Source organism: Acomys minous (genome assembly GCF_964271855.1).
Source record: "Acomys minous genome assembly, chromosome: 2".
In the NCBI taxonomy this organism is placed as follows: domain Eukaryota; kingdom Metazoa; phylum Chordata; class Mammalia; order Rodentia; family Muridae; genus Acomys; species Acomys minous.
In genome coordinates, this window is record NC_140484.1 from 26,705,525 (window position 1) to 26,721,194 (window position 15,670).

The 15,670-nt window shown below is 37.6% G+C and overlaps 1 protein-coding gene across 2 annotated transcripts in view; it reads left to right on the forward strand.

Moving 5' to 3' along the window:
- The window catches only part of RNLS (renalase, FAD dependent amine oxidase), a 269,436-nt gene that overhangs the window by 196,155 nt on the left and 57,611 nt on the right, over positions 1-15,670 (forward strand). For both annotated transcript variants that reach the window (XM_084772255.1, XM_084772254.1), the window contains exon 5: positions 8,978-9,151. In XM_084772255.1, coding sequence (XP_084628381.1) covers positions 8,978-9,151 — 174 coding nt within the window. The remainder of the gene's footprint in view (positions 1-8,977; positions 9,152-15,670) is intronic.

Below are 15,670 nucleotides of genomic sequence, written 5' to 3' on the forward strand. Positions count from 1 at the left end.
ATTAGTACTTGTCTTTCTTCTTTTCCAGTTATGTAAATAAAAATTGCTAATCTTCACAATAGCCCTTTAATCTGGGTCATACCACTGTTTAGCAGGCATAGGACCTGGGCTCAATGAGATGATGATATTGAGATATATGTACATATATATGCATATATGTGCATTACATTGTTACATGCTTATTATACACAATGTTTTGCTTAGACTTTGAAATGCAGGTACAGCTAACCTCTATGGTTGGCATTGAACATTTGCAGTGATAGTTAAGATGATGAATTGAGGAAAGTAATGAAAACCCTGAAGTAAATATTTATACTTCAATATGAAGGATAAAATGGAAACAAAGCCAAATTAACAAAAAAATTAATAGTATTCCCTAATGTGTATTAATATTGTTCTTTTAAAACATTGACTAGAAAAAACTGATCTGAAACTCAAAAATAATTGTTTATGAAAGTATAATTATTTAAACATAAAGTCTTTGGGATTACATTAAATGAAGAGAAGTACCACTTACAATTTTTGCTCCCTATTTCAGTTTATTTAGTTTGGCTTTAGATGAGCATTGTGGGTAGTTGTTATTTTATAAACAGAAAAGCAGCTTGTGGGCCTGTAAAATACAAAATGAACATTTTTTTAGTAGCTCATTCTACCAGATTCTGACATTTTGCCTCAACACCACAGATTCCAAATCCTGGCAACATTGTTTTATGATTTCTAAAACTATGAAAGTTTTTATTTAGAATATTAATTCTCTTAAGTCTCAGTATGAAGTGACTCTGCATATATATATGTATATGTATATATATATATATATATATATAAAATATCTGTATAAAAATCAGATGTGACGTGAAATAAAAGTTTTATTGTTTCGAATTTTAGAACAACTATATTGTTCATGAGTGGCATGGCCTGAGGTAATTAAGTGGCTAGGCTAGGAAGAATGGCTGTAAAATATGCATGATATTCTGTGACATTTTGTATAATAACATACACAACGCTGTGTTTTCATATTCTTTCCTATCTGAACCTCAGCACTTTTCCTGGAGAAGGAATGATGGTATAATGGTCTAAAAAGCTTAGAATGCACTGAAATAAGGAAAGCATTTTCCAATCATTTTACTGTGGTTTGCTGACTTACAGTGTATGTTCTAAAAGGAGAACCAGAAAGCCAACTACTTTTAGTTTCTGAAACCCCCAAATGAAAACTCCTAAGGATAAAGTTGTCAGTAACCAAGATGAAACTATTTTATATCTTGGTCCCAAATCCAACCTCCACTCTAGTAAATTTTTGGTAGGGAGGTATTTATAGTGGCCAACATCGTGCTAGATGCATAGTGAGCTCACAGCAAATATTGCTTAAATTAACCAACCCCTTCATTATATCAAAAAACAGTTTCTACAGCTGAAAGTGCTGGGCTTTGGGGTTTTTGGTCTTTCTTTCTTTCTTTCTTTCTTTCTTTCTTTCTTTCTTTTTTTTATAATGGTGTGGTTAGAACTTGTTGCTATAGAAACAATCGAATGTCTTTTTAGCTTCAAGGAACCTTCAGAAAGAAAAGAATGAGGAATGAGTTTGCAATTCAGTGATTGTAAGTCATAGGTTTTATGGTGAGCCAGGTGCATCTGCATGGCTAAATACCTTTTCACCTTGGTCAGTGGGCAATAGGAGAAGAGAGGCAAAAAGATAATAGAAGCAGGAATCAGAAAAGTAAACGTCTTTTTTATCCCAGCAGATTGTTCTTTATAATTACAGAGATAGGGAGTCAGAAAAAAAAAAACATAAAGAGAAACAAAGAAAAAAAGAAACAAACAAACCACCTCTCACTGACATCTTAGGGAGAAAACAGAGGACTCAATTCACCACCCATCCTTGGCAGCAGGCTCAGTTTGGGCCTTCCTGGTACCTGTCCTGTGTAGACAGATCACTTGATCAACCAGAAAAGCCTAAGAACTTGCCTCTAAGAATCTGCATCTTCACTAGGAGCAAACTAAGATGGAGCTGTGGTCAATTAAGTGGTACTCTATAAGCTAGAAGTACTTCTGTGTTTCTGCTCCTCACATTCATATAGCATGTAAGGTACTGGCTGTTAGGATCCCACGTCTAGAAAGGAGATAAATTCATCCTGCTCCATGGGAACTTTATTTCCCTTGAACACCAGTGCTTCTGAAACTCATCCTATAGTCTTAAAAGATTATGTATATCAGCTAGATATAACTTACGTACTGAATGTTTTTATTTGGGTAATAGTATTCCTACCAACCAGGTTAGTATAAAAATAGCTTAATCCTAAAATTTTCACAAAATACAACAAGTGATCATGCTACAAAACAGAGAAATTCATTTTTAGTGACATTTATTCTTAATAACATATATACTTAATTCTGGAACAGAATTAACATTAAGAAAAGAAGCCAAGTGTGGTACACACCCAAAACACCAGCACCTGGGATGCTGAGTCAAGGGAATCACTAGTTGAGACTACCCTTAATAGAAAAAATGCTCAAAGTGCAGGTTTTATATTCATCTTCAAAGACAAATGGCTAAATCTTCATTCAGCCTTCTAAATCAGATTTCTTTCTGAAAAAAAAATAACAATTTACATTAGGTTTTCAGAAATATTACCCCCCCCAAGGAAAAAACTTTGGCATACAAAATGACCCACTAAGTATCTGCTTATTTTGTTTTTATCTTCTTCTCTTGGTTGGCTCTCCAGTGTGAGTATGTGTGTGTACGTGTGTGTGTGCGTGTGCGTGTGCGTACACAGACATATAATTACACACAAATACAAGATATATGCTCAGAGACAGTCCAAAGGCCTTTTAAAAATCAAATTCCATTGTGTTTTTTGCAAAGCTCTTTTTATACTTGGTATCAAGTACTTTGTATTATCTAATCTCTTGTTTTAACAGCGCTGTAAGGCAGGGGCTATTACTGTTCTCATTTTACAAGCAAGCAGATGCTGAGGGAGATTAAGTAACTTGAGTAAGGTCACACAGATGTCAGAACCAAACTCAGACCCAGACTTTTCTGGCTCCAGAGGTGCCTCTCAGGATAAAAGAAATATTTCCCCAGGGAACTCCTACATAGCTATAACTGCTGAAGTCTGTCATCAATAAACTCTAGATTTATTGCTTGCCAAAAGGACTTCTGAAACTGTGCTTCCAGGCTTAATGACTGCTCTGCCTATGGAGTCCAAGTGCACACTCAATTTATTCCAGGTGAAGTGAAGGAGGACTGCTCCTCTGATGGTTTTACACAAAAGGGATGACTCGTGAATGGTAAAATTGTCAAGCTCTGTACTGGCTTGCTGTGGGAACTATTTATGGAAACTTGGCCTTTTGGTTCTATTTCTGCATCCATTTTAAGTACAGAAAGACCAACTGTCCTGGTAAAGATACCATTATCTTCATGTATCTGCAGAGCTGGAAGGCCTAATCTTTGAGCTGAATCAGTACAGTGCATGAACTTTTGCTTGCAGTCAACATAAAAGAAAAAACAATAAGCAAATCAAGAACAGTTTCCCTTGATCAGAGATTAAATAGTTACAATACGAGTTGCTCTCCTAACTTTCGCTGTCCGTGAGCTATATGGTGGCAAACCAGGACGTTAGCACTGTTCTGAAATCATCTTCAAGCAACACACCTGTGGGAGAAAGCTGAGTCTTTGAAAAAATGTTGGCAAGAACAGTGTTGCCATTGACTACAATGTTGGGAATGAACACACAGTAGTAGTGAGTATGGGTGCTTTATTATCAACATTATCATTAGCATGCCCAACATGTCAATGCTAGGTGAACCAATTCCTATAAGACACTGTAGACGTCAAAAAAAAATTTTAAAGGATGTTAATACCTGCTATTCATGAGAGTAGAATATTATTGGATTTTGTGTGGATGCTTTACTAGAAGAAACCAGAAAGGTATATACGTCATACAATTTCGCTCAAGGTCCCAGCTAGAGAGACACTTTCTTTGAAAGTATTTTACTACAGTTGTTTGCTGCAAGGCCATTTACCAAGCCATGGAAGGGTTAAAGCAACCAGTGGAAGACATTGTGGCATCCAGGGACTCAAGACAGCAATAAGCCATTATCTCCAGTAAGCATAAATGGGTGCAGGAAAGATAGGGCCAGTATCCTGGAGGGTTAGAAACAGGAGGGGAGTAACCTGAAAGGACCTGAGCTATGGAAGTCTCAGTAGAGCTAGCAGCTGGCAAATAGACCAAACGGCAGGTGGGGGAGGTGTCTGACTTCATCCACAGCCCCGTCTCATCCAACACTGCCATTTCCTCTCTGTGTCTACCTGGCCAGTGGCTTCCAGAAGCCAGAGATGGAGGCAACTCAGATTCTAGAGGGCCAGTGGCCTGGCTACAGAGCTACACTGAAGGCAAAGGTGGCTGTGGGGCATTCTGGTTTCAAACTGTTTAAATACAAGACGGTAGAAGGAAAAAGAACACTGATAGCCTGCATGAATATTATAACATCATATAATACTAAGAAACAATAAGATCTAAAAATAAGTTATATAATATACAGTAAGTGAAAAATCTCTATATTATGTATCATTAACACTCAGGCTAGTGCTATGAAAAATAAAATAGCTCAACTAGTAAAGTGACATTAACAGACAGTTTCCAAAACAGAAAATACTTGTTAGCTACTAGGTATGTGAGAAATATTTAGTCTTATTATATTGAAAGCAAAATAGATGTCTTTTTCCTTTCATAGTAGAAAAATTAAGATACAATCAAGGGTATAATAAAATGAGTCTTTCATGCATCAATAATAGAAACTATAAATTGGTATATCTTTCTAAAAGTTAAGTCATTCTGCTTCAAGTCTGAGGGGCATAATTAGAAACATGGATAAAGATCTATATGTAAAAATATTTATAACCACTTTGATAAAAGAAAAAAGAAACAAGGCCCAACATTGAGGAAGCAATGAGACCATTATGAAACAATATTCACTTCAGCATTACAAACGACAGTTGCATAGTGGCCTCTGCCATGCAGCAAATGAAGATTTGTTCTGTAAAAGTCCTCTCTCTAATATGTTCACAGTCCTCTTTGAGGAAAACCAAGATGATAGGAAGGGAACATATTATCAAAATATTAGTTGTTGTTTCTCTGGGCACTGATTTTTTTCACATTATGTTCTTATGAACTTATCAAACGTAATATGAGGATGTCTTCATTACGAGCTGTTAGTGCCCACATAAGAACAAGTCACAGAACCTGGACAGCAAAGCCTGTTGTTAGGTGTAGTCCCTGCCTGACATTATTTATACTCTAGTTCTTAATTTTATCTTGTGACTATTCGATAACAAAGTAAACGCTTCTTTAATTAGGACATATGAAATGAAGTAGCATTCTCCATACTTTTCAAGTGATCTCTGTCGCTGGGAACAACTTCCCTAGCCAGTAGGAACTCCGTCAGACTTAGCTTCAAGATAATACCTAAGACCCATGAAAGGCAACCCACTAAAACTTTAAAAAAAAAAAATCTCAGAGTTTTCATGACCTTGAAGTGGGATACTAGGTAAATATTTACTTTTTTATTAATTTTTAAAATTTTTTTCTAGATAAACATTTATAAACAGAGCCATAAAAGTGCTATCAGCAAAAAAATAAATAAATAAACTTTAAAAATCTTTACATAAAACCATACTGTTAAAGAGTAGAAGAGGAGAATGCTTTCACGTCCCACTTACAAGGTCCGACTGTAAAGAACTACTACACAGTAAAGAAAGGGTCAGACGAGCCCAACTGGAAAAGGGCCGACTCGAAGACCTCAGTCCAAACGGATGGACACTCGTAGTTTTTAATGTCAGTATGCATACATATACACTTACATGGATGGACGTCCATGCAGGCATCCTATTTATTATATGCATAGACAAATCTATATAAAAAGGAACTACTTCTGGTTTCCTCTGTTGTTATATCAAATCAAAGATTATTGCAGTAGCCGTTTAGCCCAGTTTCATCCTAACATGCCTCTAGTCTTCTCCTTTACTCAAAATTACAGTTATTATAACAGAATGCAAGTGATGTGCCTTGGACTGGCCAAGCAGTAGTAGCTTCCAATGGAAATCAAAGTAAAATCCTCTAAGAAGATGTATGTTTGCCATGTGGGATAAAAATAACCACACTGTTCTTGCCTGTGAGTTTTCTCCCTAAACTGCTTTATTTTTCTTTATTGCTTACTCTCCATTTACCTGGGTCTGCATTAGAATCTGACAATACCGTCAAAGTTAAATGAGAACCTACTCTCTGGCCTGTCCTTTATAAACCGCTCACACCAATATGAGAACCCAGCCTAAGATAAGCAGTGCTGATGGATGAGTATTTTGCCACCAAAACCAGAAAGCAGAAAAGATGAATATTATTAACCTTTTTATAGAGTACAAAACCAAAGGAATGAGTCACAGCAGGAAACTAAAAAAAAATTAAATTACTTAATGTTACTCAGGAGCACAGCCCAAGTCTTCTCTTCCTCTCCTCTACTCCTCTCCTTCCCTGTCAATGTGCACAAATGTGCAAATGTGCATGGAGACACACATGACAGGGTCATACAGTAAGAATAGGTCCCTAATTAATGACCTCTTCACTCCACCTTTTAGACTTTTTGTTCTCATTGCAATCATAAAATGTGTCTTGTAATATATACACACATATATACTGTGCGTACATATATAAGACAGTAGATGATTTGACGATTTTGTAAAATATAAATACATATTGCATTAATTATAGACATTATATAATCCCATTGATTCACAGTTAAATGAGATGGTGGATAGTTGCATTCAAATAAAGGTTGATTATATAAAGACTATGCTCTTTCATTTGAACCTTGCTATGTGATCATGTGCCTTTTTTTATTTCTCTTTGAGAATGGGTCTATTATGTTCCAGATATCCTGGAGCTCGTTATGTAGATTAGGCTAGCCTCGAACTCACAGAGATCTGCCTACCTCTGCCTCCTGGGTTCTAGGATTAAAGATATGCACCACCATGCTTGGATCTCATATATCATTTTTCTTTATCATGATACTTGATAAATCATTATTTTGCTTTCTGGGATATATATATATATATATATATATATATATATATATATATATATATATATATATATACACACATACTTATGGACAATGTCATACATAATTGAGATCTTTTAAAGCTAGTTCATTTAGCAGAAGAAAAATTTTCAAACAAAATGGGACTGTTTTTTAGGTCTGACCTGAATTACAAGAATCAGAAACTTCACATCCTAAAGATTCCATTTTTGATAAGTGAGTCTGTTGAAAATTGGATTGTTTCAGTCAGAAATCTTACCTCCCACGCCCCATCAGACATGGGTACTTAAAGTTAGTTGCTTTTTCTCTGTAGATACCAATTATCTTTTCAAAGGGCTATCCAATGGGATTTACCACTTGACAGTTTGTTTAAAATTTAGCTAAATGTACAAATATGGTGGAGGTGAGATCCAATTTGGCTGTCAACCTACTTGACCCTTTAGTCTTAGTTTTAAAACAATGCTTCAAGTCTTCATATGTACTCAGTAGCTCACAATTCTCTGTGTTTGGTTGATTGCTTTGTTTTCAGTTTCTTAATTAAAAGATTGTTTGGTTGTGTTTTTTAATTCCACAAATGGACAATTTGGGAAAATGAGCTTTATTTCTGGAACTCACCATTCTCACCTCTTCTTTTTCAGAAAACAGTAAACATAAACTCGATATCAAGTTATAGCTTAAAAAGCAAATTAAATTAATAAAAGTAAGACCCTTCATTCTTTGAATATAATGGGGCCAATGTCTGATTGTCTGTTTATTAAGCAGGTTAAGTTTTTAATAAAGCAGACAATGATGTCTAAAGGAAATGATAACTTTTACTTCTGAGTGTAAAATAATCATTAATGTCTGAGAAGACAGCAGTGTCAGGGTTCACACTGCACCTATGTTCAGCAGGGTGTGGGTTAAGGTGATAAAGGTGTGTCTGTGTCTAAAAGTGAGAGTTCTGGCTTCATTGAGGCCAATCCACATGATTTAATCTCTCCAACTTGCAGCTTTCTGGAGATGTTAAATAAGAATATTTAAAACTATAACATGTATTACCAAGGCTTTAGGGAAATTCAACATCAGAGTTCTAAAAATGTTCACCGATTACGACTCTAACAATATCTGTAGTTTTTACTAATGTGCGGGGTTACTATTGTGCTTACATACATAACTTATTGGATATCCTTTCCACTTCTTTGTTCGCCTAAGCCACTTCTCTTAGGTTTGGCCTAAGATTCTTGAAACATGCTCTCTTAGATCAGGATATTTCTCACTACACGAGAATGTTCCACATAGTATGATTCCTAACTGTGTTCCCTAAACTTTGTTGGGCCTTGCTGAGGAGGTGTCTCATCGTATTGATGACTAGGGTGTGGTCATCTGCCTAAGAAATCACTAAAAGGTGACAGACAGGCAAATTAAATGGCACAGAAATATTGAAGGGGCCATAAGGAAGCATCAGTCTCTTCACCTATAACATGGAAATAGCACTCAACCTTACAAGCTTGTGGTTATTGTTGTGTGAAATGGTGTGGCAATAATTAGCAAAAGGACTCAGCACGTAGTTCAGGGAAAGCATACAAACCTCTAATGCTGGCAGGCAGTCTGTGCTGGCAAAGCCGACACAAAGCTAGAGCAGCAACTGAGACTGGGGTTTTGAGAGACTCGATTGGTAGTCTAATGAGCTCGCATCTTGGGCTTACTAAAAGCAGTTGTGGCAACATTACATCAGTAAACATTCTGGAAAGGAATCAGAACAAAGGACATTGTACATTACCTTTCAGAACGCCTGGTGAGTAAGACGGGACTGCTGTAGACAGTTGGGACTTGTTTTAAAGAGCTTTGGATTTGATGACTAAAAGGAAAAATGATATTTTTAAGTTTTGTGTTTTTGTTTTTTCTTCCACAGTAATTAGCGAATGCCAAAGGCAGCAACTGGCATCTGTGAGCTACTCCTCTCGCTACGCTCTGGGCCTCTTTTATGAAGCAGGCATGAAGATTGACGTGCCTTGGGCAGGCCGGTACATCAGCGGTGATCCTTGCATACGCTTCATCTCCATTGATAATAAGAAGCGCAATATAGGTCAGTACTCCCATTCTCTCCCTTAAACACAGGAACAGTGGTGGGTGTAGGCTGAGAAAATGCTGTTTAATGGAGTGTTGCCATTCCGAGCAGAGCAAGTGTTTAACTCCAAGCCACAGAGGATAAAACTTAATGTCACATTCGCCCAGTCATGAAACACACACTGCAACCAGAAAGTTTCTTAGGAAATCTTTTGTCAGATGGTTCATATTATTGAGTTCATAAAAATAGTGTCAGACGGTTTAAAGTTTCAAAATGGCCCATGTTCTATTGCTTTAATTTGGATCAGTGTATATGCAAATGTTTCTCTCATTCTCTGCTTCTTGGTAAGATTCCTTTTGGTTATTTGGTTTGGACTTTTTTCAGTTTGGTAATTGCTGACCCTTTACTTCCCATCTAGATTAAAAAGTAAAATTTGCCATGCTATGAGTTCTATCACTTCCATATTATTTTGACGTCTTTGTACATTTCATCTTCTTAAAATGGGGTGAAATTGGTTTACATGCAATATAACTAAAGTGCCTAGCAAATGTTCCAAAAGAACCTTCCAAGGATTCAGTAAACTCTACACCTTACCTTTTGGTTAAAGGTAGTTCTAAAACTTAAATTTGATTTACAAGACCATGAATTGTATAGGCAGAGGCAGGAAGATCTCTGAGAAATTAAGGTCAACATGGCCTTCACAGCAAGTTCCAAACTAGCCAGAACTACAGAGTAATATAGGAAAATACAACACACACACACACACACACACACACACACACACACACATACACGCACACACATGCATGCACACACACACATACTCACAGATGGAGGAAAGAAGGAAGGGGAGAGAGAGAAATAAACAAGATTGAAAAAAGAAAGGGAGAAAAGAAAGAAGGAAGAAAGGAAGGCAGGAAGAGTGAATCACAAGAAAAAAAGTAACTGATTCATTTCAGAAAAGAAAACTGAGTGTGCACTCCTATCTGTAGGGTGGTGGTGATGTCGAAGGTGATGCCTTTCGTAAATAAACTGCAATGATATAAGATGATAAAACTCGCAATGGGAACCATGGTTGCATCTGTGACTGTGCTTCTCTGTGCAGCAATGCTTTCGCCAGTCTGTTAGTTGGAAGCTTTGCCTGATAAAATCACCAGCTAATGTCTCATGGCTTGCCAGAATTTTATGATAGGCCTAGGCTGGAGTGTTTTCTTCCTATCAAAGCACACAATCTAAGAAAACTGCTTCTTTTATAACTTAAAACTCCCTGAGGGCTGTGATGTATGTTAACATGAGACCACATCTGTATGTGGCCAGCAGCTCATGCGATGCCCTATGGCAGCAACAGCCATTAGCTGTTACATTGTGACAATCTCGACTCTATGCCACTTTGTTCTGAGGAAGTGAAAATAATCCTTGGTCTTCTCAAGTTCTATACCATGAATTAGACATGATCTTTTAAGTGTTACTTCATAAGATCAGATATTTATCACAAAATGTATTCAACTGTATATAACAGGGGAAAAGATATATTTAGGCAACATGAGGTCAGTTAATGGTCTGCTATGGAAAAATGATTTATTTCCTAGATTGATAATTTGGAGACACAAAGTATCTCTTAGTGGTAGAGCATGTGCCTAATGTATACAAACCCCTAGGTCCAATCCTGTGAACAAAATAAAATGAAAAAATAATTCATAGATTGAAACCTATGCTGACCAGTATTTTTTATCACTATTGCAATGCCTGTGAGATCAGCTTAAAAGTAAGGAAGCTTGACTCTGCCTGGTGGGTCCTAAGGTCAGTCCATGGTCTTAATGTGCCACCGCTTTAGGCTTGTAGTAAGGCAGAACATCATAGTGTATGTTCTCTCTTAAGTGACAATCCTAGCTGCTAATTGTGTGAGACAGATAATACTGGATGGCCTAGAATTCACTATGTAGACCAGGCTAACCTGGAACTCCATAGATACCTGCATGCCTCTGCTTCCTGAGTCCTGGGATTAAAGGCAGTGCCACCATACCCAACCTATCTTCCTTTTTTTTTTTTTTTTTTGTACATGCGAATTTACATAAGTATAGCACATGAAACTGGAAAAGGAATCATGAGACAGAAAAGAAAAACAGGATCTAAGGAGGAGACATGGGAAGAGTCATAAAAAAATATGACACATGAAAGTGGAAACTACCAGGGTCAAAATGGCAATGTGGAAAAAAAGAAATCAGGGAAAGGAACTAGCAGGGACAGAGGAGCAAGCAAAACAAAATATGTCTGAAAAATGCCATACTGATAACTGTTACTTTGTCTGGTACTTTGTTTTGTTGTTGTTGTTGTTGTTGTTGTTGTTGTTGTTGTTGTTGTTTTGTTTTGTTTTAAGAATGTATGGCAGAGCAAATTATCCTCATCATGGAGGGCAAGATGCTGGAATAGGGAGTGCCAGCATGGCCTGGCTTCTTCATCCTTTCACTTCCCCTGGTTATTGAGCATATTAGGTGTCCTGCCACTCAGTCATTCATCTCTGGAAGCCTCCTCACAGGAACATGCACAGGTGTTCTGCACCAATATTCTAGACAGTTCTCATCCTTTGAAACTGACAAACAGTATTACCTGTCAAATGTTCTGATCCCAATGAGATGCAGTTTGGGGATTTAGTTCAGATCATAATGATTACATGGAGTCCTGAGGGCAGCACCCTAGGCCAACAGGATAACGGCCTTATAAGAGCAGAGGAAATAATGGCCCCTCAGTTATTTTCTTGTTTTTAATTTCTAAATTTTTTTTTTTTTTGGTTTTTCGAGACAGGGTTTCTCTGTGTAGCCTTGACTGTCCTGGACTCACTTTGTAGACCAGGCTGGCCTCGAACTCACAGCGATCCGCCTGCCTCTGCCTCCCGAGTGCTGGGATTAAAGGCGTGCGCCACCACGCCCAGCTAATTTTTTAATTTTGTTCATTTTAAATCCCGATTATAGCCCCCTCTGTCATTACCTTCTGATCCAACCCTCCTCCCTCCCTCCCTAATACGCTTTATTGTTAATTTTATATAGCAAGCGAGAAATGTATTGCAGGGATATAGCAAGGTAGCAAGCACCTGCATATCAGGAAGCAAGCCCTCCCCAGGAACCTAGTCAGCCAATGCCTGCATTGTGGGGTTCTTAGGCTCCAAAACTGAAAAACCTCCATTTATGTGAACAACGTACCCTCCTTAAGGTCTCACTCCCCACTCTGTCTCTGTCTGTCTGTCATCTCTGTCTATGTTGGTGTCTGTCTGTCTGTCTGTCTGTCTGTCTGTCTGTCTGTCTGTCTGTCTCTCTCTCTCTCTCTCTCTCTCTCTCTCTCTCTCTCTGTTCCAGACATCAAAGCTAGGCCTTGCACAGTGAAGCCTAGCATGCTTAGCAGGAACCTCCGCTGACCTTGCTCCTTCCAGAGACTCTGGACTGTGCCCATTCTCTTTAATGTACTCACTCTCACATTTGCATATTGGACCAGAATTGCTACCTGGATCAACTTCAAATGAGCCACTAGTGAGCCAAGCGAGAGCATCGTAAGTCTGAGGCAGGTGGAAATCAAATATATACCTAGAGCTGGTGTCACAGTCCTGTTAGCCATGAGATAGAGCACTGCTTGAATAAAATAAAGTTTTGTTAAAAGGAAAGGAGTAAGGCACGCTGATGGCTGTGTGGCCCTCAGTACTATGTAGACCAGGCTGGCCTCCAACTCACAGAAATCTGCCATCCTCTGCCTCCCTGAGGGCTGGGATTAAAGGCATGCACCACCACACCTGGCTGCAGAGTTACATTTTATTTAGGAGGTAAAATTCTAAATTTGTCATTTTAGAAAATCACATATATTCAAAGTTACCTTTTAAGACCCATAAAACTACTTTTGAGAATGGCAAAAAAAATCTGTAGACTTGATACAACCATTTTTTACCATTTGAATAGATTTCAGTTTTTTTTCTGTAAGATTAAATTAAATAGTTGGACTGCATGTATAGGACAGGGTGATGTTTCTCCTGGGAAAGTCATACAAGAAAGAAAAAGTAGTCATATCTCTGAACAGACTAAATTTTCTCTACAAATGAGGTGGGATGGTGTGTGTAAGCACCCACACAATGCTGAAGTAACAATTTATAAACCAGAATGGATCTGAAAAAGCAAAACATAATATCAAGAATTTCTCATGGTTGTCAAATTTTTAAATAATAGATACTTATATTTCTCTTAATATCAACAACCACACAATTTTAAAACTGAGGAGCCAAATAATCATGTTTTGTTATATGCTCATTGTGGCTGCCTAGAAATGCCTACCTTTTTTGTTGAGTATATGGAAATTAACTTTCCAGTGCAGTCTGTTAATAAGTCCTCAGGAACAGAATATACAGTGGCCCAAATCAGATGAAGGTCAGGTCACACTCATTTGTCAGATGTCAGAAACAAGCAGTGAGCGCAGAAAGCCACACCAGAACCAACTTCCCCTTTAGGCAGAGGAAGGAAGTTCCAATGTGCACCAGGTCTAATGTCAGGTGCCAACAATTTGAGTATAAATCAGTATTAGTTCATGATCCCAAAAATGTGTTCTGTGGACGCTGGGTCTTTGGTGCTCTTTTTTTTTTTTTTCCAATGAACTCTGTTATCAAACCAGGTGGTTGACAGATTTACACCTGTTTTAGATACTTCTACAAAATAGCTCATTAAAAGAAATTTCTACAGAAAAGACACCTTCATTTCTTCAGGAATTTTTCAAATGTACTTGATCGTGGATCATTTGAAAGTAGACCAAACCCATGAAAATCCTCCAGTACACACGTGACTAATCCTGGGTTGATGTTACCTTTTGTGGTTTCTATGTAACCACAGACCCATATGGGTCTGGCCCTGGAGGCATCGAATTTTATGGAATTTGAATCTAAGATATTGTAGGTTTAAATAAAAAGGCTCTTATCATATTAATAGTTTGGATCTTGAATACCTCTAAAGGGTAATGTGTCTGAGAGGCCTAATCCTCACTTGGTAAGTGATGAAAACTCAAGAAATGAGACCTAGTTACAGTACCTCTTTTTCTCTCTATTTTGTTTCCTAGTCATGAGGTCAACAGACACACTATGGTGCACTCCCCTACCACAAGCCTAAAAGCAATGAAGTCAAGCAAGCATGGGCCAAAAACCTCCAAACCTCTTAGCCAATGCAACCCTCTGATTTTTATTGTATTATTTCCAGTATTTATTGCTATAATGAAAACCTCACCAACTCATTTGAATAATTTTCTAAATTGTTTTTAAGGTTAATATGTGGGTATTTGGATATAAAATTAAGGCCTGGATTAAAATTCTGGTTCTCAAAAAGTCTACCAATGTCTTCTTGCATGACCCTTGTACTTGTCAGACTATTTTTAGATAACAAACCCATGCAAAAATTTTATGACCTAAGAATGACAGATGTTTACTTCTTGATCAGCCCAAATGGGTGTTGATTGGAAAGTAGTTTTCTTCGAAGAAGTTTTTTGAGAAGGAAGCATTTCAGGAGATGGAAATGCCAGTCATCTGGCTTGATCCTCATATGTTGTACATCTATATCAAATTATCACTGTGCCCAATGAATAAATACAACTAGTGTATGTCAATTGGAAATTTTAAAGAGGTGATGGAAAGATGGCTCAGTGGTTAAAAGCACTGCCTACTCTCCCAGAGGACCTGGGTTCAATTCCCAGCACCCATATAACAGCTTACAAAAATTAAATCTTGTCCGAGGGGATTTGATACCTTCTTCTGGCCTCTGTGGGCACTGCATGTACATAACATACACACATACAGGCAGGAAAGGGACTCATACATAGCAAATAAAAAACTTCTTAAACATTTGTAGATGTTTAAAGAGTATTAGAATAAAAGTGAAATTGTTAATGAAGCCAGAGTCCTTTATCTTTTGACTTGCTATGTCCACAGACACCAAATAAGTTGTGGGGAAAATGGAGAGCTAGGCCTACAGACAGCACACGTCAGGTAGTCTCACATTCTGACAGTTTGAGCACAACTTAGTGGGGCACACTGATTTCGAAGGTAAGTTGGGCCTGTCTTTTATCTATGCATGTAGGAAGAAGGAAATTGCTTTTGGTGAACATATTGCTGGGTCTTTTTTGATATGGAGTATATATTATTCTATAGAAGCCTGATTGGACATTTATGAATGATAAATTAGTTTCAACTACAAGTGCAAATCCTTTAACATGTACTTACCACACAGGGAAAATTCTGAGTAATTCCAAGGAAGGCCTATAGACTCAGGAGACAAAGATTCCAAAAATGCTTAACAAGGTTGTCCATGTACAGGCGACAGGAATGTGCCACATCAGTGATGTCTTTACCATCTGAGACATCTGAGGCCCCAAAAACATCTTGAACTTGGTGTTAAACTAAGCCAGGAGTTAAGTTGGCCGTATTCAACTTACTCTACTACTTATTAATTGTATAACAATAAATTACTTAACCACTCTGTATCCACCTCAGTACTCTGAGGTAAAAATTAATCCCAAAGACTT